Raw genomic sequence first — 25624 nt, 5'->3', positions numbered from 1 at the left:
GGTCATCTGCTCAGGCACCAAGCACTGTTCTAGGAACAGCCGAGACATACAGGATGTGGGCTGTTGTACAAACTGTATTATAGTAGAAGGAAAAAGGCAGCCATTAGTCCTTTAAAAAAAATTAAAGCATGATGACATAGGGTGTGCTTCGTGGTTTATGTCAGATGAGCAGCCGGTGAAGACAACTCCAAAGAAGACACATGTACACCGAGATCAAAGGCAGGCACCACACCTCTGCGGGAAGAGCATTCCAGAAACAAGAGTGCTGACAGTGCAGCGGTCTGAGGAGGGCACGGCCTGACAAAAGCAAAGAACAAGCAGGTGGTCCTTACAGCTGCCACCGAGTGAGCGAGCAGGAAGGTGGGCCGGCCGGGATCAGGGGCTGCGGGACTCACTCGCAGCACAGAGGGAGGCCCCGGAGCACAAACAGTGACAAGCTCCATCGTAAGTTTTCAGTGAGACTGAAAGCTGGCTGCTTTGGGAACGGCTTTGACTACAGGGAGACAGCAGTGACGAAGAGAAAGACACCGATCTGCACTATGTTGCCCATGTCGAGTCAGCAGGCCTTGTGGAAATGAAGACACCAAGTGTGACTGCAGGGGGGTTGGCCTGGACGCCCGGGGGAGGGTGGTGGCTCTGGGAGGATGGGAAAGGGACGGGCTGCAGGGGGAGTCAAGGACTCGACTTGGGATGTGTGGAGCTGGAAGAGCTGCCAACCAGCTGGGTGAATACACGGGTCCACTGTTAAAAGAGTTTTCAGGGCTAGGAACTTGAATGTGAAAGTCACTATTCAATACAGACGATACACCATTTTTAAGGTAGACAGAGTGAGACCAACTACGGAGAAAGCACAGCCAAAGGGCTGAGGACTGAGCTGTGGACTAGCATCCAAAATGTAAAGACTGAACTTAAGGCAGGGGCTGAGGAGAGAATGAAGAGGACAGCCAGTGAGATGGAAAGAAATGCAGTGCCAGTAACGTTTCAAACTTTCCATAACAACAGTTGAAAACGCTTAAGTAAGAAAGTGACAAAAGCCGACACGATGATAAACCAAAGCTAAGTACTGTAACTGTTTGGAGATACGAAGCCCAGCAAGCACTGCAGACACCGCCTGCCTCCAGGACAGGGCGCCTCCGGCGGCCAAACACACTCCATTGGGCCACACTGCTACAAGGACTCCCTGTCTGCGAGCCGCTCAGTGCAGAAAAGCCTGTCCGTAGTGTCAGTAACCTAGTCAAGAGGACACGGGGGTTCATCACAATGTTCTCTCCCCCTCCGCACAGGTCTAAAACTTTTCACAATATATGTTCAAAAAGCAAACAGTAAAAGAGAGCTGGAGATGAGCTATCCATGGTATCTACTTTCTTAAAAAGCAAAATTTGGAAAAATTATTCTGTTAATACTTTAGCTAGGGAGGAAATTAGACTTACCAAATTTTTTACAGAAAAGCTGATCTACCATCTTTCGTAACTTAGTGATTCTGGCATACCACTCTTCCTTGACTGTAAGAGTAACATACACAAATGCTTTAGTTTGACGACATTAATAAAATTACTAAATATCATGAAATAAATTATTAAGTAGGCAGTATTGTTTTCCTGTTCTAAAATTACCTCTAAGATTTCATAATGTGTTTATTAAAACAGTGCTGACACTGAATGAAAAGTGTAAAAATTCACAAAACAATGACAAAATGAAAATGTATAATTTAATAGTAAAACTGCACAGGTACTATAACATGTCATCATTAAAGCTAGGAAAGACAATCCATTTTACTAAAGAACAGCTAGCAGGCAGTTTTTGTTACAATACGTTTGGGGCTATGATAACGTGGGCAATCCTTTTATTATACCAACGGTAAGTGATAAAATTTTCATTTTATGTCCCCACCCAACGTCCTCCACTACAGAGCAAAAGCAACTAGGAGAACAAATCATGACTATATTTCCTTCAAAACACATTTAACCAACAAGTGATGATGCTCGTGGCTTTCTGTGCTAAGTCTTTAAGTTGCAGGTATCAGAATGGATGATCATTCAACTGATTAATCTCGACTAGCATAATAAACTATTCAACACATTATGCCAGAGAAATTTTTCATCTCAGTGGAGAACAGAGGATCGTCCTTTTATAGTCTACCCAGAAATGTGATGTTTACATTTATTTATAATGAGTTATTAAGAAGAAAAGGAGATTATTATTCTCGAGAATCTAGAACAATATTCCTTGTATATCATGTTCTGATTTAACATACAATTTGACATAAGACTGGAGACCTACCTCCTGAAGCTGGTTTATCAAGCTGTAAGTCTTCACGTGTTGAATTCAAAAGTTCATGCCTGAAAGGTGAGAAAAATTACTAAATATTTACCCCATCAATATTCAGCAAAAGTAGTAACTACTGGCACTTATATAATAATTCAGTTTTCAAGGCCAGATTTCAAAAGATAGCCTGGACTCCTGAGCATAATGAAATCCTAAGATATTTAAGACAACTTGGTAACTGCAAGTTGTTTCATAGTGGTCTTCATGGAACATATGTGCTCAAACACACACACACACACACACACACACACACAAAGCAGAACACCAAAAGAATCAAACTACAAAATTTTAAATGAGATTCTTCAATTTCAGTTTAAATTCAAAATGACCTTACTTTAACTTATCTATAATCTAGCTATAAAAATCCTAAATAAATTTCAAAACTAACTGAACTAAATGTATTTCAGAATACACATGCTTTAAAAATTTTCCAAATACATAAATACTCCAAAGAATTTGCACAATCTGACTTATGTATCAGTATTTTATTGTAATATCCTCAAGTAACAGAGCAGGGGAAGGAGAGTGGGATCACAGAGAAGCATGACAATGTATTAACTGTAATCTCAGAAATGCTGGAAACTAATACAGGATTAAGGTAATGGAGGAGCTGTGAAATAAAATGTTTGCTGAAGTATAGAATCACCCCTCTCAATAAACAAATAGTATATGTGTATCAAGACTAACCACATTTAACATCTGGGGAAAGGGTTACTAAGTATTTTCCAAACGTGGAAGATGGCTTCCAATAAACGAGGATATCAAAAGGACTTGAACAGAACATGCAAGGCATGAGTATCTTGTGACGAACTTGCACAAAGATTTAAATACCAAATATATAGTTTTATATGCTTTAATATTAGCAACAAGCAAAATCTACAAACTAATCTGCATATTTTCCTTAGCTATTAAAAAAAAATTTGAAACTTCTAACAAATTAAAAACCAAGCACTGTAAGAAAATGACAGTATAAGAGTTCTGAAAACTATATGCTTCTTAATATCTCAATGTGTGTTGGGGGGGGGAGTGCGGGGGCAAGGTTGTTTACGATTCCTGCCTAGGACTAGTGTCAGGGTTTTACAACAGGCCCTTTTTGTTTACCATTCAGTTTCATGAGAGACTATGAAATATTTACTTCCTCCTTCTCATTGCCATAATCCCTCATCTGTTTAAAAACAGGAAAAAAAAGGCGTGGGCAATCAGGTAAACTGCTGGGCTACACTGGACATATCGTGCTGGACTGCCATTATTACCATCCTTTAGAGCTCGTTCCCCATGCCCAGAAGCCCCAAATTTTAATAAGCACTGGAGTCACCGGGGGCCCGCATCACAGACAGGCTGGATGCAGTAGGTCTGGGCAGGATCTGCGATTCAGTGTCTCTCATAGCTTGTGGGTGATGCTGATGCTGCTAGTCTGCGTGGCTGCCTACTGCGTGGTCCCGTGTAAGCAGAGTCACACTCAACAGCACTTGACTGATCATGGGAAAATGGAGGCCAAAATCTTTAAACTATCATTCGTTTGAAAGCAGAGTATCTGTTAGTAACAAGCTTCTCTGTAGAGGATAGCTCACCTATTAACTGAGGGGTCTCTTGGGTCTTTTTCATCCTTCGTTAAATTCTGTTGTTCCTTTATTTAAAACCAATGCAGAAGGAAGTCTACTTGGTTATACTCATTGGTTAAGGTGTTTGTTAATGTTTCCATTTTCTCAACCAGAATAAAGAAAATCAACATTTCTGCAAATGACTATCCTGATGCTGTTACTGACCTTACTATTTATAGCCCTACGTCAGGAAAAAATTAAATCAGTTATAATATGTACATAACTCAAAGACATCCATAGTAGGACTTAACAATCAAAGTCATGTATAAGTGAACCTCCCCCCACCCCCGCTGAAAAGTGAGGACTACAGAATAAATCCATCGTGGTGTTCTCGTTCCCAGGCCTGCGCCTGACTGAGGAATGAGCATTTGACACAAACTGAACTAAGGAGAAGTCGGGTTTTCCTGCTCTCAGAGAAACACAGGCAGCTAGTGCCTCCCCTCAGGAGAGGTGTCTGGCTGTGATTCCTGGACCTGCTGTATCCAGACTCAGAACTAGTCTAAGGAAGCTCTCGGTGTAAGGAAGGAAGAATCTGGAGAGAAGCAGAAGCAGAGCCTCACTGTTCTAATCCTCCTATCTCCCAGCTAGGTGAGAGAAGACGCTTACTGACAATATCAGTCCAACCGGAAGGAGGGTTTCTGTTATTTACTGCTGGAGACATCCCAACTGCTACCCAACCTCTTTTATGCTGGAATCTCTGATTTCATACATGTTTGTCTGGCTATAGAACTGAAGGTTCAACTCATTTTCACATAGAACTTGGAAAGAATGACTGAACAGTTATATCTGTTACCTCTCAAACAAAGGATATGACATCAGTATAATTTTTATTCCTTACTGTGACATGGTTTTGTTCTCTGGAACCTAGTACTTTCTGCCTTTATCCGTAGGGCACTGAAACTTCATGCAATGTGACTAGGCATATATCTTTGTTTTCTTCTCATTTATCCTGCTCCACACATTTTTTTAGGCTTGGAAAATAAATGCTATGTGTTTTTGACACTGTCCTCTTTTCACGTTAAGCTGGATGTCACATGCGTTTGAGCAAACTCCAGATGGATAGCGGACAGGGAAAGCTGGTGAGCTGTAGACCACGGGGTCACAAAAAGTCGGACACGACTTAGTGACGCAGCAACAAACAGATGTCACTGGATAAGCACTCACTAGTCTTCCTCATGTCTCACGCACATAATCATCTCTATGATTTACAATACTAACAAATCTTCTAGACTTTTCATTGAAAATTTTAGTGCAGCAATTATATTTAATAATTTCCAAAGACAATTCGTCTTCAGGGGTTCCCATTTGCAAATGCATCTAATACTCGCTTCATGTAGCTGAGAGAAAGTTTCCATACATCTACATTTGCTGAATATAGTGATAAATGTCCTGACAGTTTTTTAAATCTTTTATTGCAATCTTAATAAAATTTTAGTTGGTAGAAAATATGGAAATGTGTTATATGGTTGCCATTTTTTAATGGAAGCAGATACACTTCCAAATGCTACACATACTTAAAAAAAAAAAAAACACCTTCTTGCTACAACCCTTATGTCAGTACTAAAGAACTTATAGCATTCAGCTACTTTCTTTCTTTTCATTCTTCTATTGTTTATTTCTACAACCTACTTTATTTCCACATACGTTTTTTTAAATTCAGACCTAAAAAATAAGACAGTCATACTTCAGTATTTTTTTTAGTATACTTAGTAAAAAACTGGAAAAGAAAATACTGGTTGTATGCCAGTCAGGTTTGGACAGGGGTTCATATTCCAAAAGCCAACTATGTCAAAACTTACACAGACACACTGAAAAGCAGAAAATAAAACAACAACTTACTTTAAATATAGCCCCTAGTGGCTAGTGGGCTTCCCTGATGGCTCAGACGGTAAAAGCATCTGCCTACAAGGTGGGAGACCTGGGTTCGATCCCTGGGATGGGAAGAGCCGCTGGAGAAGGAAATGGCAACCCACTCCAGTATTCTTGCCTGGAAAATCTCATGGACGGAGGAGCCTGGCAGGCTACAGTCCATGGGGTCGCAAAGAGTTGGACACAACTGAGCGACTTCACTTCACTTCACTTCAGTGGCTAGTGAATATTTGTCAACAATATAAAAAGATCCAATAATCAAGGTCAAAGAAAAAGTTTAAGAGTCTTACTTCTTAATCACAAAACGAATCCTTTCCTTTGCAAGTAATATCCTCTCAAGGCGAGGGATTCCATAAGTAGATGGCCTTCTAAAGGGGATTCCTTCTGGAAGTCCTTCTACATAAAGATCTTCCACATGGGACTGGAAAAGAGGGTATGGGATCGTCACAGGACCTTTGGCTTTTATAGCTTGAGCTTTAAGGGTAAAAAGAGAAAGGAAAAAATTATGAAATGACAAGGATTCAGCACAGATACCAGAAAAGACTAATAATCGAATACACAGATATTACTCGGTAATTTTTACAACTATTTTAAAATTTCATTTATTATCAAGGCATCAAAAGAAAAATAGCACAAAAGAACTGAAAGGAAAAGAACACCAAAGATGTCAGTACTTTACTTAACCCCAACTGCAAGGATATATTAACAATGTATTATCTTGAAATACTAGAGGCAGACCTTCCTTTGAAATTTTAACCACAAATGAATCCAGAAAAATATACTAGTAAATATCAGCTAGTACAAACAGCATATAATGAAGAAGTAATATTTTTAAAATATGCTTTTGTAAAAAGGATATTTTAGTAAAATAACTGAAGAAGAACATTTCTCCGAAATGTAGAAATTCTAAGATTTGTGTATCCAAGAGCAAAATAATACAACAGGTGCAAAAAGCCAAAAGGATGGGAAGTGTTACAAATCAAAGATAATGAACAGACATTGATACTTTTATTAAACTACAAAGAGTCAGTTTGTCTAAATAATAATGGACATGTAAATGCAATTGGGTGTTACATAGTACATACAACGTTCTTAGTGTGACAATGGAACTCAGATTAGGAGAACACCTTCCTCTCACTGAACTCAGCACTTTTCCGTGAGAAGTTCTGAGAGGTGACATGACACGATGGCTTGGACACCAGAGCTTTAAAATGCTTTGCATCAAAGTCTACAGCAAATATATATAAACAAACTCTCAAATACGCAAGCTAAAAGTTAAAAGGAAATATTAGTTGACAATTAAATAAAGGAAACGCTTGTAAAGCTTGGCTCTAACCTAGAAACAAAACTTCTAAGATCTGAATAGACACCATCCACGGCCTTCTCAGGGACAGATTAAAACAGGAAGGCACAACACTGGTAGAATGGGACCTGCTCCTGTTAGATGAACAGTCCAATGTTAAAAAGCTCGAGAACAAAATATCACAAGAATGATTGCGTTTAAGACTTACCATACTTTCTTTCAAACAATTCTTCAACTTGTTTACGCAGATCAGTAATTCGAGCATTCCATTTCTCTGAAAATTTACAGAAAAAGTTAAAACTCAATAATAAATCTCTGCTTGGGGCACTAATATGCTTTTAACATGACCCAACATCTCAAGACTTATTTTCTATATAATATATCCTAATTTGAAACAAACTGTCTATATAATTTTACTGCTTTCCTAAGAACAGTTTTTTTTTAAATGGAACTTAGAATTAGTTCAATAAAGATTGGAGTTAGGGGTGTTTAAAGTTTATTTTCAAAATCCTTCTTACTGAGTACTTTTTTAAAAAAATCATAAATTCTGTAAAGCAGGCGGGCAGAAAAGACCCATACAATTAAACACTACAAAGTGAGGCAGAAATGAGAGAGTCTCCCAGGCTGTGCAGGAAACCTTCCAACACGTGTCAGAGTTGTACTGAAATAAGAGTTTCTGCATAGCTGTAACTCATAACAGCATGCTAAAAAACACATGCAAACTCAGCATGGGTGTGGCGCACTGCATGCGTGCTCATCCGTGTCCGACTCTTTGTGACCCCATGGACTATAGCCCACCAGGCGCCTCTGTCCATAGAATTTTCCACAAAAGAATACTGGAGTGGGTAGCCATTTCCTTCTCCAGGAGATCTTCCCGACCCAGGGACTGAATCCATGTCACTGGCATCTCCTGCATTGGCAGGTGGATTCTTTACCACTAGCGCCACCTAGGAAGCCCAGTAATTATGACTAAAGACAAGTTAAAATATATTAAAGTGCTATTTTTTAAAATGTATACAGGTAACTGTTCTATCTATTCAAAATAAGGATCACAAACCCAATTTGCCACTAATATTTCACTAAGTCCCTTCAAATGGATACATTGTCTCCACTGGGATTTGACTAGATTAGAAGCTAGTAGTTACACTTAATACCAAAATTCTATCTGGGGCTTCCCTGGTGGCCCATTCGTTGAGAATCCACCTGCCAACGCAGGGGATGTGGCTTTGATCCCTGATCCAGAAACTAAGATCTCATATGCTGCAGGGCAACTGACCCCGTGAGCCACAACTACTGAAGCCCACCAGACCCCTAGAGTCTGTGCAAGGTAACAAGAGAAGCCCGTGCATTGCAACCAAGTCCCACCATGGCCAAAAGATAAAACCAATCTTTAAAAAAATTATATCTGAAATTAAAAAGTGATCTAAATCTCAGACAGATAACTGAATTACTAAGTCAGTAACAATGACTGTTAAGCCTGCGCGTTCTTTTTCTTTTTTGGTGGCTGTACCATGGCTTGTGGGCTCTTAGTTCCCCGACCCAGGACTATAAACCTGGGCCCAGGCAGTGAAAGTGGTCCTAACTACTGGATCACCAGTGACTTTCCCTAAGCTTCCCAGTTCTAATTAATAACGGGAGACACCACACTGAACCGGGACCTTACCGAAGTTGAACTCCCGCACTTTCCGTTTGCCGGCATTCGCAGGTTCTGTGACGGGTGGCTGGGGAGGCTCACTGCTCTTTGGTCTCTTGGCAGGTGGAGGATAGTCATCATCTTGAAAAAGAAAACCATCATCACTGGAGGGACAGGCAAAAGGAATGACAGCCACTGCCTGTAAAGATCTCAACACTGGAAAGACGTGGGGGATTGAAGTATGACTGGAACGTCAGTGGTTCATTGCTGTACTGCCATTTCAGCATCACTTTTCCCAGTCACATTTCCAGCTTTCCTACCCTTCTGGGAGCTGATCAAGTGAATCATCCTCATTTTCCTTTGTCTTCTTTTTTCAATTTGCTTGAAATTAGTTTGAATTAAGTCATTAGAAATTTCCTTTTCTCCTAACTCCTCTCAGAGGGCTGTCAAGAATTATACTGTATTTTAAGTCTTGCATGAAAAAGGTTTCAATGGAGACAGCTAAGGAAACCATACAAATATTTAAAAAGGGGGAAGAATATGTAGCTTGAATGGAAAAATATTTAAACTTACACAATATTCAAGCACACAAAGCAGGCTAGATAACTAACTGTACAGATAACTTTCAATAAACAAAACTAAAAGAAATAAGATTACATTATTTGTGAAACAAGCATTGTTGATTCATCCAATACAATACCTATGTATGGTGATCATATACTTAAGCACAGAATATAGACCACCCAAGAAACCTGTAGTAAGATTTCTTTGTAGCTATGACTACAACTCAACTCTGCTATGATACTTCAGTATATCTGGTGCTAGAATTAAGGACATTGGATCAAGTAAGAAAAGCTGTCACTGTCATATTCTTCTGATCCCTGGAAAATATCAGTTGGCACATGACTAAGATTTCTATTCAAACACCATCTGTAAATTATTGAAAATATCATTTTAAGAAATCTACACTTAAACATGGAATGAAGAAGATAATAATTATTGAGTTAAAGGAAACAGCAGTAACAAAGAGATACCATAAGATACAATAAATTACCCTTTTCAGGGTAATTTTCATTCTCATTTTATAGCTAAACAAACAGGATCACAGAATGTTACACGACTTAACTATGTTATGAGATCATGGATATAATTCTTTAAGCTATTACAGAATAACTAATAACTAATAGATAAGCTCTCAAAGAATAACATGAAATCCAAATTTAGCATCATACGCCATGTTGCCTTGCACAGCAATGGGTGACTTTTATATACTCTGCATATTAATCAAGGGAATCTACGCATAAGCCTAAAATACTTAAATGTCATTCCTCTCATAGCATCAGAGGACAGGGCACACTGATTCTCCTGTTCACTGACTGTGGGTTCTTCCTTTACAGGCTAATAGGGACTGGTGCCACAAACCCTGCGGATACCAAAATCCACGGATGCTGACGTCACTATAAAATTAGCATATTATTCACACATAACCTATGCACATCCTCCCTTATACTTCATATCATCTCTACATTACTGATAATACCTAAGACAATGTAAGTGCTGGACAGACAGCTCCCCGGCACCTGGCTAATTCAAATTTTGTTTTTTAGAACTTGCTAAAAAAATTGTTCCCGAATACTCTTCATCCATAGTTGGTTAAACCTTGGAGATATGGAGAGCCAACTAAACGTCAACAGATTTCTAAAAACCTGAAATCATTTACTGACCATTCAAACCAACAGGAGAAAAAGGTATTGCGTCACTGGGGCCAGATAAAGTCATATTAGGACTTATTTACATGCTGGTAAATCTGGAAAAGGAAATGGCAACCCACTCCAGTATTCTTTCCTGAAAAATCCCAAGGATGGAGGAGCCTGTAAGGCTACAGTCCATGGGGTCACAAAGAGCTGGACACAACTGAGCAACTAAGCACAGCACAGGCGCTGGTAAATGTAAAAGCACTACTCTAACGCACACTACTTCAGACAAAAGCTATCCCATAAACAACGTACGACACTATAAAAACTCTCAAGTGCTAAATTCCACTGTAGAAAAGCACATTCAGAAAAAAAAAATCTGTAGTAAACAACAATTTTAAAATGACGAACTACCAGTAAAACAAAAACTTGACTATGAAGAATCCTGGGCTCGTAAGTTAGTATAAGGATTAAAAATAGTCAAAAGATTCCATAATAGGTTTGAAACTAATTATTTAATGCCCCAAGTAGATGTATTTTAGAAAACATATTAGGTATCTCCAATGTTTGGCTTCTGAAAACAGACAGACAAAATCCTTCTTTTCCAATTTCCAAACAGATTTTTAGAAGCCAAAGAATATTTTTAGGCTAGTCTGCAAAGGATAAAGTGAAATATACTTATCTGACCTATGGATACTATTCAAGCATTTTAACTGTATTCAGTGTACTCCTTTATGAACATTAAGTAATGATATTTAAAACAAAACAATTTTCCTTACAGGCTAATATAGCCTAAATATTTCTATAAATTGTAATTTTAAATGATTGTTAATTAAATTAGATAAAATGAAAACTGATAGAGTATAAAATAAATGAAGAAACTATAGCTTATGATGGTAACAAAATTCATCCAACTGTAATCTGAAAAGTTTGAAACTGAGGTGAAGGGGAAAGGGCAAGAGAGCTTTGCTTTTCTTTAGTGTCCAACAACCGCATTTCTTCATCAGATTAACTTACATTAAAACAAAAGGATTTAATAATATAAATATATTTTATAAAAATAACCTCCTTGACCATAACTAGAAAAAAGACAAATCTAGGAGAGTGTTTTTTAACAAGTTAGCAAATAATTTAACAAAGACTGTAAAACATTAAAAAGCGTTTATCTCTCGAGACAATAGTGAAGTCAATCTATTAAATGTGAACAGGTGAAGTTATCTGTGATAATAAAATACCACAACATAAATTCTATTAAAAGACTAACCCATTTCATATACTCACTACATAATTATAAAGAGTGTTTTAATTTATACGAAATATGTCAAGAAGAGCTATGAACTCAAACACACCTATTTTTTTTCTCCACTACTGCAGCAAAACACTCTGATTCTGGGAAAGCATGAGGAAACGTTACTCTTGACCTCACAATTCATTTCACAGAGGATTAAAATTATTTCTTTGTCGCAGAAATCAGTCTGCCTCTAACAATCAGTTTAGCAGGGAGCACTGTTTTCTAATTATCATGGCGCTTCCACATTATAAACAATCACATTTGTATTAAAAAAAAAAACAAAAAACCATGCATCTCTGGATGCTTCAAATTTAAGCCCAAACTAAAAATGTTTATATCTTCAAAACTAGAAGCTTATAAAATGAATTTCAAGGTATTTTAGCATGCAAAAGCTGCAAATGAGTGAAGACTATGGGCTAGCTATGCCGCAGCGCTAAAAACAAGCCTCCCACTCCATGAAGAAAGGGCAGAGATAGTCCCCAAGTCAAAATTTCTATCGAGAAAAACCTGGTTTTCCTTTTTGCAACATACTACTTACAGATATACCCATAAATAACACAGAAATCAGAGCTCAAATGTGTTACTGAATTTATCTAATTATTGATGAATGCATTAACATACAAAAACTCTTTTTTTATACTTATTATTTTCAACAAGATCAAATTGGTCATTTTATCAAATAATCTGACACCTATTCAAACTCAAAGAAATGAAAGAACTCAGGTACTCTCTCCCCTGAAATTACTTGGAGCTATTAATTACCCTCCACATTTCAAATTAATAAATGGCATTTTTCACCCACGGATCCAGGTCTCAACGCCTCCGAAAGTCCAATTTTTATATTATAATTGGATGTCAACTAAGTGATTTGTTAGCAACTGTAAAATTAAAAACAAAATATTCAAATGATAACATACTCAATTATATAGATTCTACAAACTCTCAAGTAACATTTATAAGAATAATTAAACAACAACCAATCAAAACAATTGCTCTATCTTCAGAAATACCCAGAATTCAATCACTCCTTATTCCTACTGTCACCAGGCAATTCTAAAGCATCTCCCTGAGTAACTATAATCGCTTTGCTTCCATTATCACCTGCTCTCTCAGTCTTTACAGTGGCCCTGTTTCTTCAAAAAGAAAGAATTTACTACTTCCTTGTTCAAAACCCTCCAATGGACTTTCCTATCTTGTTCATTCCAAAATCTTTAACACTTATTCCAGCCTTCAGTACATACAAGGGGTCTGATATTTGTGGACTGATAAATGAACATTTGAATAGCACAATCCTGAAAATTATGTGTGACAGTCAAAATTTTCTAAATTTCACAAAAAAGAAGGATACCATCAGAGGATGAAATCCACTACTGAAACCCTAAAACAGTGTTATCCAAAGAGTAGTCCATGTATATATATGAGGTGTTATGAACTGCATTCCTATGTGTAAATATTTATGTAATTAATTTATTTACCGACGAAAACTTTAAATTTCAAAGAGTTTTACTTAAGACATGAAATTTTAAAAATTGTAAAAAAATGAAGATATGAAACCCTTTTAATCTATTTAAAAGCAATCTGAAGACAAATAATAATAATCAGGGGGTTATGCCTCAGCCAAATAAACACATGTGAACGGCTCAAGTTGGGGAAAAATGTTTGAAAGTGAACTGCATATAAGGAAACTCTCTTAAAGCAAAATACTTTCCATTTTAAGCTCATTCATGACAGCCAGACTTCAGATAATTCTGGGGCAAGATTTTCTCTGCCCTTATCAAACACATGCCTAAGTCAAAGTCCTGACAACAGTCTGATTTTACCCAAAAATGAAGTCATGGTGTTTATGAAATCAAGGCAGGCACAGCCACATAACTCTAAGGGCCGTTTCCCAAACCAAGGTCACAGAGGTTCCACATGTGCACCACTGACTTCAATAACACACGGATCACCAAAAAGGGAAGGGAAGCCGCACGCTGCAGTTCATGGGGTTGCGAAGAGTCAGACATGACTGAGACTGAACAACAACAAATGGAAGAGCAGATCTCCACTCAGGGGACTGTTTCCTGCAGGATAACGTGTCTGCATCGGTCTCAATCAGACCCTTCATAACACAGTCACATAATGGCAAATAAAGACACCAAGGTTAATGTGGAAAATCTTACAAAGCTCACTTGAAGACTAAGTTTCTTTTTTCTTTTCTATAAACTTTTAGGGAAATGCAGGAATATACAATAGGAGAAAACGAAAGTCACCACCATGCAAGCAGGATTACCTTATTTCTTTTCAAGTACAAGGATTTTCCTAAAGAAAACTAACACAGTCCTCTAGGCACACTTCTCCTTTTAAAGATGACTTATTCGGGAAAGGAGGCTCCCACCCCCCACCCCACTACTAAGCGTATTACATACACTAGAGGTCTTTTTTCAGATCTCTTATATGTTTTAAAAGTTACCATTTCAATGTGTGATATACTTTTCTAATATTAGAATGTATCGAAATTTAATTTTCTAACCATGGATATTTTTCTGTTTCTACCATCTATACTCATCTTTCTAGAAAAAAAAAAAATACAATATACTTATCAAAAAGATGTGGATGTGAGTTCTCATTTGACCTTCCTTGTTAGTATCACAGACTTAAAATTTACCTTCCATAATGTACGGATAACAATTTATTAACAATTTAATTAGAGTTGGTATATAGCTTGTTTGTGAGCATAAATCCCATGGAAAATGTTACTAGGAAAAGTAATTACTTTACACAGACCTGGTATTTCTCTGGTCTTCTGAACATAAAGCAGCAGCCTCAACAGCAAAATTCTACTATTGGAAAATATGGATGATAAATCAACATTTTGGTACTATGTCTTAGTTTAAAAGAAATGGGATTTATCATTCCCTTCAAAGAATGAAAAGTGAAAAGACTGACACACGTTTCAGGTTTATAAGCTATTGATTTCTTAATTATTTTGATATCCTTTTAAAGGTTTACACTATGGAAAGCAAGTGTTTATTTTCTAAGCAATTCTAATATAGCCTTTATGGGTTTCAAGGTTTAAGATAAATCAGTGTGGTTACTAGTCCTATTTTAAAGGTTTATGCTAATAATTTTATAAAATATTTATTTGCCTGCGCCAGATCTTAGTTGCAGCATGTCGGATCTAGTTCCCTGATCTGGGGTTGAACTCGGGTCTACTGCATTGAGAGTGCTCAGTCTTAGCCACTGGACCAACAGGGGAGTCCCTATGCTAATAATTTTAATCATCATCTGCTTTTCTTATCTCTATAGGAAGGGAAAGGTTCTGAGTATTTATAATATCTAGACTTTAACTTATAATTTTAATTTATAATATCTAGATATTATATAATCTAGATTTTCTTCTCACAGTTGAGCTTCTAATTTAAAGTCAATTATTGAGGACTTCCCTGGCAGTCCAGGGGTTAAAACTTCACACTTCCTCTGCAGCGGTGGGGAGGAGGGCACTGATTCAATCCCTGGTTAGGGAACTAAGATCCTACAAGCTGCCTGGTGTGGCCAATGAATAAACGAATGAATGACTAAATGAATAAATTAAATTATTAAATGCTAGACTAGAAACAATTCAAAACAATTTTAGGTTAGTAAAATTATGCTAATGATAAAATGTGTATATTAAATTAACTGAGATGTCAACATGCAAAACAGGAGAAAATTTCTGATACTGGGCGAAAGCTACCAATCAGCTTATATGAAGACAAACATTTTCAGTAGTCTGAAATAGCCAAACACCATAAATAACCAGTGGACACCAGGAGAAGACAGGTTATTATAAACAAAGAAGAAAAGGAGAGACAGAGATGGCAAACCAAGACAGGTTATGCAGCAGTTAAAAAAAAATAGTGAAGTACCAAGATGTAAAGTTATGAGAAAAACACTATGGGAAATGTGATATATGTGTATTTCACTTGCTCATTATAAAGCTGTACACTGAAAACACCTATTAATTTTTGCCAAACTAAATGTATGTGTACATATCTAACTTATTTTTAGATGTCACAATAAAGTGACATCCACCACTGAGTAGAGAAACACTGGAGCAGGGCGGGGGTTAAGATTTTTGCTTTAGAAAAGAATTACTTTGAGGAGAAAAAAAACTCATAGGAGTCATGTGAGATAACTTAAAAGGAAAAAAATCAATACACTTAATAATTATGAAATATAAGGCATGCTCCTGTTATTAATTAGCTGAATCTTTAAATAATGCAGGACACACTGGCTCATCTGAATTCACGTGCTAGCTCTGAAGAAGAAACTCGGTCTGAAGCAACTTGGTATAGATTAGTTTAGAATATTTTTATAGCTGCTGCTTCAAAAGTTTTGAAGGACACATTATATGTTAGCATTTTAAGGGGAAAACTCGCTTTAGAAATTGAACTATCAATACTTTCTCCTCCACTTCACTAAGGCTGACAACCGGGGTCCCAGTACTAAGTAAGGCTCCTATGTCACAGCTCAGTAATAGGTTATAAATCTATTTCTGTGTGCACCCGGTCTGGTCATAGTTTTCTCTTTTTAAAAATTCTGTTTCCCAAAGGTAGAAAGTACCAGTATATAGCCTGGTCCACCACTCATCTTCACAGCTGACTTTTGCTGTCTAAAACTCCCAAAGCATTGGGTATGCTATGGGATGTGGTTACTTTAGTCACACATACACATATATGCTTCCATTTTTTTTTTCCCACAAGTTTCCTTTAAAAATGAATGAAATGCATACTTGGCAATGTGAATGTGACAAATAATTTTTATGACCAGAAGTACACTTTTGGAATCAAGGCTTTTAGGTAACTAACCTTCAATAGTCACCTCAACTTCGGGGTCCTCACTTGTTTCTGAAGGGACATGTTGAGTAGAATCTTGAAAAAAATAAAATTCTAAAATGACATTCATTATAAAGCACTTTCTATTATGTTCCAACATTTTATGGATTTGATATTCCAAAAGCAGCCTACCATAAAATTTTACTGTCATTTGAATTCACCTCATACTTGTTAAATGAAAATCTCTGACCCTTTTAAACAGGGAGAAGAGAAAACAGAAAGTAGAGAAACTCTGGAAAACTATTAGACAATACCAAGTTACCTGCATTAAAGGACTCAAACTTTCTAGAGGAGTAAGATTATAATGAAGTTAAAATTATTTTCCTGCTGTAACTAGAAGGTGCTAGGATATAAACAAAGGCTTTATTATGTAAAAAAAAACAAAAAACTATTTCTCCTCTTCTTTCAGAAATACCAGGAGTGGCTTACATTGTTAAATAAAACCACGTTTTTGTGGTGGGAGCCTTCATATCAAAACAGTGACTACTGTAGCAAATACAGACAGGAGGACTGTATCACCTGACTAACTTTGCATGTAACGTACTTTATAAAATTAAATATTTGTGTTACTACATAAAACAAATGTACATCAGAATGTTAGTGCTGGAAGCTCAGCTAGAGAGTATCTTTATCAACTCTCCTTTCATTTTGCAAAGGTTGAGAGATTAATTGATTTGCCAAAGATTATGTTCACTTGTTAGTAGAAGAATAAAGACTAGAACCTAACTTCAACTCTATTAACACTGCAATATGACAATAAAAATTCCCTCAAAAATAAAGTGATTCAAAGCCTGATATCTAAACCACATTGCCCAGTGAACACCAGTATGATTCATCTTGTAATCAGGTTATTTCCTTGTTGTAAATACTGCCTATCTAAAACAGGATTTTGTTAGAGGAAATATCTAATTACCTCCACACAGTAAAAGAAAACAAACCAAAAAAAAAAAATTCACCAACACCATCATCTGTTAAAAAAATTCAACAAGAAATTTAAAATATTATTTTAAATGAGTATCTCAGTATTTCTGTAAGAAATGTATTCCATTGAAGTGAAGTGAAGTCGCTCAGTCATGTCCGACTCTTTGCGACCCCATGGACTGTAGCCTACAAGCCTTCTCCGTCCATGGGATTTTCCAGGCAAGAGTACCGGAGTGGAGTGCCTTTCCCTTCTCCAGGGGATCTCCCTGACCCAGGGATCGAACACAGGTCTCCCGCATTGCGGGCAGATGCTTTACCCTCTGAGCCACCCGGGAGGCCCATTAGAATACTCCAATTCAAAATCTGAATTTAGAAAGATCAGTCAACTTTCCAAAGACCTTTGGAACTCCCGCCACTCAAAGAGGGTAAAATATCAAATTATGGATTTAAAAAAAAATAAAAAAGCAAATATAAAGAATAAAAAGGTACAGAATAGACTCCTTTTTTAGTCTTAAAAAAATTAGGCTTGACATGACCAGCTTATATGAGAAATAATAATTCCAAAATAAGATCCAGTTGCCTTACCGCTTATTTTCCTTGGGAGAAACCTACAAAAATTCTTTTGGAACTATCTAAACAGTTTACAAATTAGGAAGCCATTCTGCACGATAACGGTTTAACTCAAGATTCCAATAACTTAAAAAGCTGTAGCTGAACATTCATTCAATCCTACAATCAAAGGAGGATGACTGGTTAACAAAGCAGTTCCACGGGGTGGCTGTAGGTATAAGAATGACCAGCTAGATCATCTCTCTTTTAGTAATCTTATGTAGACGACATTACCCTAATATGAACAGAGCCAGTAATAATTTAAATTTTAAATATTAAAACCATTCTTTCCAAATATGGCATAAGATGACCAAGAAAAAACGGGCAACGTTTTGCATCATGAAGAATTTTACTTACCACTTAAATTTTAGTCCCCACATGCTTTATTATTCAATACAGTAAAAGAGGGATAACATCTTTAGGGCTAAAAGAAAACACCCGTTAGCTAAGAAGGTACACCATAACAATCATTTTATTTCCAAATAAGGCTTTAAGGATAGTATTCCCTGTAGTACAGAACACCACAATATAAATACAGCAAAGTAAAAATTCCCAAATCTAACCTTCTGCTGGTACTTCCATTTCTGTTCCTTCATTGCCCTCTGAAGAATGATGGCTTCCTAAAAAGAAGATAAGCCCATATAATAAACCAATAAAGACTGACGCTGGAAGAAGAGAAACTAGGTAACAATGCAAATAAAAACACAAATGCAAGCTGATTCTTTTAACTTCTTAGCAGTTAATTCAAACAATATTATCTAATTCAGAAAAACATGTTAACAATTCTGTATGAAAACTCAAAGAATTATTTTAAAATGCAAACATGTAGAGTAGACCTAAGTAGGTTTGGGGATTTCATATTAGTTACTAGAACTACATGATATAATTACTGATTGATATTCCAATTTGAGAACTAGAATAATAGGTTTCAGAGTGCCAGGCTCATCTGCCATTGATGCACTTACACAAAAACACACATCAGAGTCAGTCTGTCTTTGCTCCTAAGACTCTATCAAGTCGAGAAACACAAGTTCAGGTTTGGCTGTGAAACGTTTCTTGCTTTCCATTTGTACTACAGTGGAAGCTATGGAAACTAAATCCCCATTATTTAATCAAAGTTGCACTTAAAGGAAATGCAGAAGTTAAAACTTAAGATACTACCTTTAGTCTCAAAAGCATTTTAATTCAGGTAATATAATCTGCCTGCTTCTACAAACTGGAACATAAAGCAATGTATCAGGTTAGGCATTCAACAGTGAACAGGCTCATCCTACTGGAGAAACTTTACTCATAAACAGGAAAGAAGTCATCTAAAACCCAAGAGAGCCAATTAGGTTAAGTGCCCAAACTGCCCCGGACTATTGATCCTCTGTCCTTAAATGTCTGAGGTACTAACATCGAGAAGATTTAAAATCACTGCCTTCTTGTAGAAATAAAAATGTATTACCCATAGGGAAGAATAAAGCAAGGGGGCAGGAGGAAACATCAGGTCTATTTTGTCATCCACTGATAACTAATTTAAGAAACTATACTAAAGGTAACCCCCACCTCCGGACACAGGTTTTATACACTTTTATCTTGATTTTTAAAGAGCACTGACTACAGTTTAAAAAAACTGTCATTTAGTGCCTAGCACCTCCAAATTTAAAGTACCATGCTAAGACCAAAAATTTAGGGTTTTCCATGTCTAATTTTATGGAGCTCTAATTATCTTGGGATTCTTTTCCATTTATTTTATGTTCTGAAAACTCACCTGAGCTCAAAACAATGGGTAAATCTATAAATCGATAGCCAAGAATTATTCTTAACTCCTTAAATTATGCTTTCTCAACATACGGCTCCCCTCTACCCATTAAACATTAATATTTGAATTTATGGAGCACTGGATTCTTTGACTGTAATGCCAAAGAAAACAAAAATGCAAGGTCAATACCAGGAGAGATAATGGAGAAAGGGCCAGTACTTAAAAAGGGAAGGCTGGCTAAGAATAACTAAGGTGATACTCCATCAGGTCATAACACGATAACAGTCCATGTAAAGGATGATTCTGTGCGTACTTTCTGTTCTCTCCAAATGTACGTCAAGCAATTACATTTATATTAAAAGTAGAGCTAAAGAAAAGACATCTTGGGACTTTCCTGGCAGTCCAGTGGTTAATACTCTGTGCTCCCAATGCGTGGGTTCAATCCTGGTCAGGGAACTAGGACCCCACATGCTGCGTAGTGCAGTCAAAGAAGAAAAAAGAATGAAATCTAATGCACTCAAAGCCGGAATAAGCAGAGGTGAAGTAAAGCCATCCCAAATAGCCTATGGTCATCAAGGGAGGGAACACTACACAGAAATTCCCCAAAAGACATTCAATCAATAAAATTAGGGATTTACAAATGATATCTTACAATCTTTCTAAACATTAAGTATCAACATGACCTTACTGATATTTACATTACTAACTATACAATATAAGCCTTATTTCTGACTATTCTGATATAAGGTATAAATGTGTACTTTACCTTAAATATGAAAGTGTGTCATGTACCCATTTCGAGATTCATTACTAGATTCACAAAAGGGAAAATTGGTTTTCAAAAATTGTTGCTTGTGAAGTTCATTTATGTTTCAAAAAAAAAAAAGGCCAATACATTTCCTTTTCCATTTAGAAAAGTAATAATACAGATATAAATACAAAAACACAGTCTGTCCAGTATAAAGAAACATTACATAAGAACATTATGTGGGAAAACGGAAGTGAAAAAGTTATACCTTGCAAAGACTTCGAAAGGGGGAGTTTGTCATCAACATCATCAGTTTCAGAAGGGCCTGCTTTGGGACACAAAGATAACACTTCAAAACGAATCCCAAAAATAGATTTTGGGTCACTTCAGCAAACAAATTTGGGTGAGAGATATGGAATACTACAGCCTTTTCATGGATAAAAAAAAAGCAAAAAAAAAAAAAAAAAAGACTGACAAATGAACGGTGTCAATTTATGGTCTTAGTGAATGGGAAAAGTGTATTCAGATAAAGCCATATACAGATAGTCAAAAGAAATTCTGAAAATGTCTAGATATGAATTGAATGGGAATGAAATGTCTAAAACGGTGGATATGGGTCATGTTCGTGACAGCAACTGTAACTTTTACTTCATATAGGTTACAAGCACAGATAGATCTTACAAGGTGCATTTGTTTCTTCCTTGACAAATATTTGTCTTAATGCTTTGCCATACTAAAGAAAAATGCAGAATCAAATTGTTATACCTTCCTTAGAATCTCTAAAATCATGCAATTAACCTATCAATAAGCTTGAAACTCCACTGAAATAGAAATATGACAATTATTAATTCAAAAATCCTTTCTCTACAGATGAATAAAAATTTTTAATAACATGATTTTCCCCAATAATTAATATACAATGTATTTTGTCTTAATTAAACCTTCACAGACTGCTATAGATACTGACAATACACTTGCATGTATTATGCTTTTAGTGACAGTAATCGATTTAAAAGAGAACAAAACATTGTGTTCTCAACATCTACTTAACATAAACATGTTCATATCTGAAATAAATACAAACCACTTCACTTTCTCTGAATATTTTTTGGAAAACATCCTAAGACTTTTTAAAGGCTTTGCAAATGCATGAGGAATTTCATGAAGAGGCACAAAAGTATACATTATAAGTGAAGGATATAGCATAGAAAATAATTTCACGGAAAACAGAAAAATTATTTATATTTCGAGTCTCAATGAAGAGCAAAATGTTCGATGAGAGACCTGACTTCAAATGCCAGATTCACTGCTTCCTAGTCACGTAACCGAGGCTTAAAATATACAGAAAAAAATGTATTGTATGATAGCAAAATATATTGACTTCATAATACTGCTGTCGCTGCTCTTCCACAAGTCTAGCTTATATATCATTATCAATATTGTTCTGCTCTAAATTATTTAATAAGGTCCTCTTTAAGCGAAAGTATATTTCTTAGAATTCCCATGGTATAGGATTTCTATTTTAAATAACATGTTTATTATTGATTTCTAATTAATTACAATATTTTCTGGCAATTTCTCAAGGCTATCCATAAGCAATTATAAAGTTTATTTTTGTAAAAGTTCCATAATTTGTAAATAAACATTTATTTGCTGGGTATGGAATTCTGGATATACATGAATTGGCTTATGTTCATCAACTGCAGAGTTCAAATACTCTACTTTATAAGCATCATCATTTGTTAAAATCTCCCATGACTGTATTCACAAATTTATCAACTACATCAAATTGAATCAATTTTTTACTTTGACTTTTGAGGCTACATTTTTAGGTAATAAAAGTTAATGATTATTCTATCAACTTAGTAATTTATTAGTATATTGATTATATAGTCTTACTCTTTGTACTTGTTATGTTTTTCCTTTTTTGGCCTCAAATTATTATTACTAAACTTGGTTTCTTTTGGTTAATATTTGCCCAGCTACCTTCACATATCACTATACTATCAAATTATGTTAATTTTAGGCACGTTTTAATAGCACATGACTTGGACTTTCTTTGTCATTAAATGAGTCGCACACGCACCCTCACAACTTGAGGAGTGTCTACCCGTTTTTGCAGACAAATCACACTTTCCCAGTGCTCACATCTGAGCCATCTTAGAAGGAGACTGATAGGTACATAGAGACGTTTCCAAGTCTATTTTAGAATTCCAAAAGTTTCGCAGAAAACATGAATGGTTTTAAAGTACAAGAATGAACAAATGAACTGTAGTATAAACACATATGTAACTACTGCAATGACAGTATTACATCAGTACGTGGGACTTCCCTGGTAGTCCAGTAGGAATCTGCCTGCCCGTGCAGGGGACCCGGGTTCGATCCTTGGTCCAGGAAGATCCCACTTGGCGCGGGGCAACTAAGCCTGTGTGCCACAACTACTGAGCCCGTGTGCCTAGAGAGCCAGTGCTACACAACAAGAGAAGCCACAGTAATGAGAAGCCCACACGCTGCAAACCAAGCAATCTGTGCTTGCCGTAACTAGAGCAAGCCTGTGTGCAGCAGTCAAGACCTAGTGCAGCCAAAAACAAATGAAGGAAACAAGCCAGTCATAAAAAAAGGACAAATACTAAAAAAAAAAAAAATACCCACAACCTGTTCCTGACAAAAATAGGTACATCTCAAACACCTGTACTGATGATACAGGAGAACACACATAAAACACATATAGAGAATGATGCCATTTGTGCCAAAGTTAAAACCTGAGAAAAAACATAAAATATTATGAGTATGCCTGGATACACATCCAAAGATGTTCTGTGGAACTGTATACTCATTTAAAGTATAAAATCATTATCAGGAGGGGCAAACCTCAATTTCAGTAAAGTGGTTAACTCAGAGAAAAAAACGGGAATAGGAAGGGCCTAAAGAAGGGTGTCAATAATACAGTCGACATGTTACCTCATGTGAGATTCTGCAAACCTGGGAACATGTACATTATGTTTGTGGGTTTTAAACATTTTTAAAAAGCATTTTAGAATACAGTAGGCCATCTGAATCTGTGCATTCAGCATCTGCAGATTCAACCAAGCACGGATCAAAAATATTTGGAACAGAAAAACTCCAGAAAGTTCCAGAATGCAAAATGCGCATGCTGGCATTTACTAAGATAACATTTACATTGTGTTAGATATTTCAGTAATATAGAGATGATTTAAATAAAGAATACAGGAGGATGTCTGTAGGTTACATGCAAATACTACACCATTTTATATAAGGGACTTGATCATCTGTGGATTTTGATACCGGAGGGGGTTGAGGGGGTGACTCTGGAACCCATTCTCGTGGGTACTGACTGTACAACACAGCAGTGCAAATAAACGATCTGTAGGTACAATCAACAGCATGTCTCACAAATTACATGTTTTACAGAAGAGGCCTGATACATGCTGATGGATTCTATTTACATAAACTACAAAAACCAACAAAACTAACTTAACTTAGGTTGTTACCATTCAGGACACTGGTAACAGGGCTGGAAAGGGGGCTGCCAGGAAAGGAGCCAAGGGAAAGGGAGCCTCCAGCATGCTGACCCCTAAAGCATGAGGCCAGAGACAGACAGAGGCAGATGAAGATTTCAGTACTTTTGTGGTGGACAGAACAAGAGGGGAGAAATGCCAGAAAGAATACAGCAGACCTGAATGATCATTTGTTAAGCAGCCTTAACAGATCTAAAATAACTAAAATTATACAAAGAATGTTCTCCAACTGTAATGGAAATATAACTAAAAATCAGTAACAGAAAGCTATCTCACAACTGCACAAGTATCTGAAGAGACTACATTTTCCATGTAAACCGAAGGACAAAGAGGAAATCACAAGGAAAACTAGAAAATGTTTTGAACTGAATGAAAAGAACTATTAATACTAATATGTCTAAGTTTATAGGGTGCAGTTAAACTAATGCTTAAGAGGTAAATTTACAGCATTAAGTACTTACACTGGAAATTATCTGAATGATTTAAGATCCCATGTTAGGAAACAAAACTAAATTAAAATTAAAGCAACAACAAAAAAGACAAGAGCAAGAAAAGAAAAAAATTACTGAAATTTTGCAAAAGCTAGATGTCTGAGTAAAAAAGAAACAAAAAACAGAAACAGTTCCAGAGCCAGAACCAATTATAGTTAATGGTAACAATGAAAAACATTAAACACTTAGATATAAATCTTATAAAAAATATGTGTAAGAAATGTATGCTGAAAACCAAGCACTGATGAATCCCAGAAGAGCTAAACAGACAACATTCACATATCATGCTCGTGCATCAGAAGACTCAATATTAAGATATTCAGCCAAATTTAGTCTATAGATTCAGCATAATCTCCACCAAAATGCCCAAGGGGTTTTGTAAACTGTGGTCCTCAAGACAATACAATTTTGGAAAAAGGCAGAAACAGAAATATCTATGTAACAGGATACACTTGAGAAAACTGACAATGTAACAGAATATTCTGAGATGTAAAAGTATTACAACAAAAAAACAGTAGCCTTTTCAACAAAAGGTGCTGGAAAAACCGGATATTCGTATGTCTAAGTTTGAATTTGGAATTCTGCACACTATGTATAAAAATTAGGTCTAAACCAATTATAGACTTAAATGTAGAACTATTGAAATGCTTATAAAACACAGAAGAAAATCTCTGTAAATTAAGATTTTTTTTTTTTAGGTATGGTACTTAAGCACAATTCATACAAGGGAAAAATTCCCCACTAAGTTGGACATCGTCAAATTAACCTATTTGCAAATCCCATCACAAAGGACTTTAATTCAGAATATACAAAGAACTGCAAAAAATACCAAAACTGCATGGACTGCATCTCTCAGGCTAGATGAAAATCAATAGTCTGGCTCCCACCTTCTTCAACTGCACTTGATCTTTCCAGCAATCTTTTCTTTTACAAGTATCAGATTTCCACTCCCATTACTCAAGCATTACCTTAAATCACTCACACTCCCTGTTTTAAAGGG

General features: G+C 36.3%; 1 protein-coding gene across 1 annotated transcript in view; it reads right to left on the bottom strand.

Annotated features, from left to right (window-relative positions):
* GTF2I (general transcription factor IIi) overlaps positions 1–25624 on the bottom strand; it is an 82400-nt gene that overhangs the window by 21571 nt on the left and 35205 nt on the right. The window contains exons 10-17 of the mRNA XM_068968176.1: positions 20863–20922; positions 18666–18722; positions 16546–16608; positions 8762–8872; positions 7307–7372; positions 6086–6269; positions 2281–2339; positions 1431–1502 (exon numbers count right to left, since the gene is read on the bottom strand). Coding sequence (XP_068824277.1) covers positions 1431–1502; positions 2281–2339; positions 6086–6269; positions 7307–7372; positions 8762–8872; positions 16546–16608; positions 18666–18722; positions 20863–20922 — 672 coding nt within the window. The remainder of the gene's footprint in view (positions 1–1430; positions 1503–2280; positions 2340–6085; positions 6270–7306; positions 7373–8761; positions 8873–16545; positions 16609–18665; positions 18723–20862; positions 20923–25624) is intronic.

This window comes from Capricornis sumatraensis, chromosome 3 (assembly GCF_032405125.1).
Source record: "Capricornis sumatraensis isolate serow.1 chromosome 3, serow.2, whole genome shotgun sequence".
Lineage (NCBI taxonomy): Eukaryota > Metazoa > Chordata > Mammalia > Artiodactyla > Bovidae > Capricornis > Capricornis sumatraensis.
The sequence above is the reverse complement of the archived record's forward strand: the minus strand, read 5'-3'. Positions and strand labels throughout refer to the sequence as shown.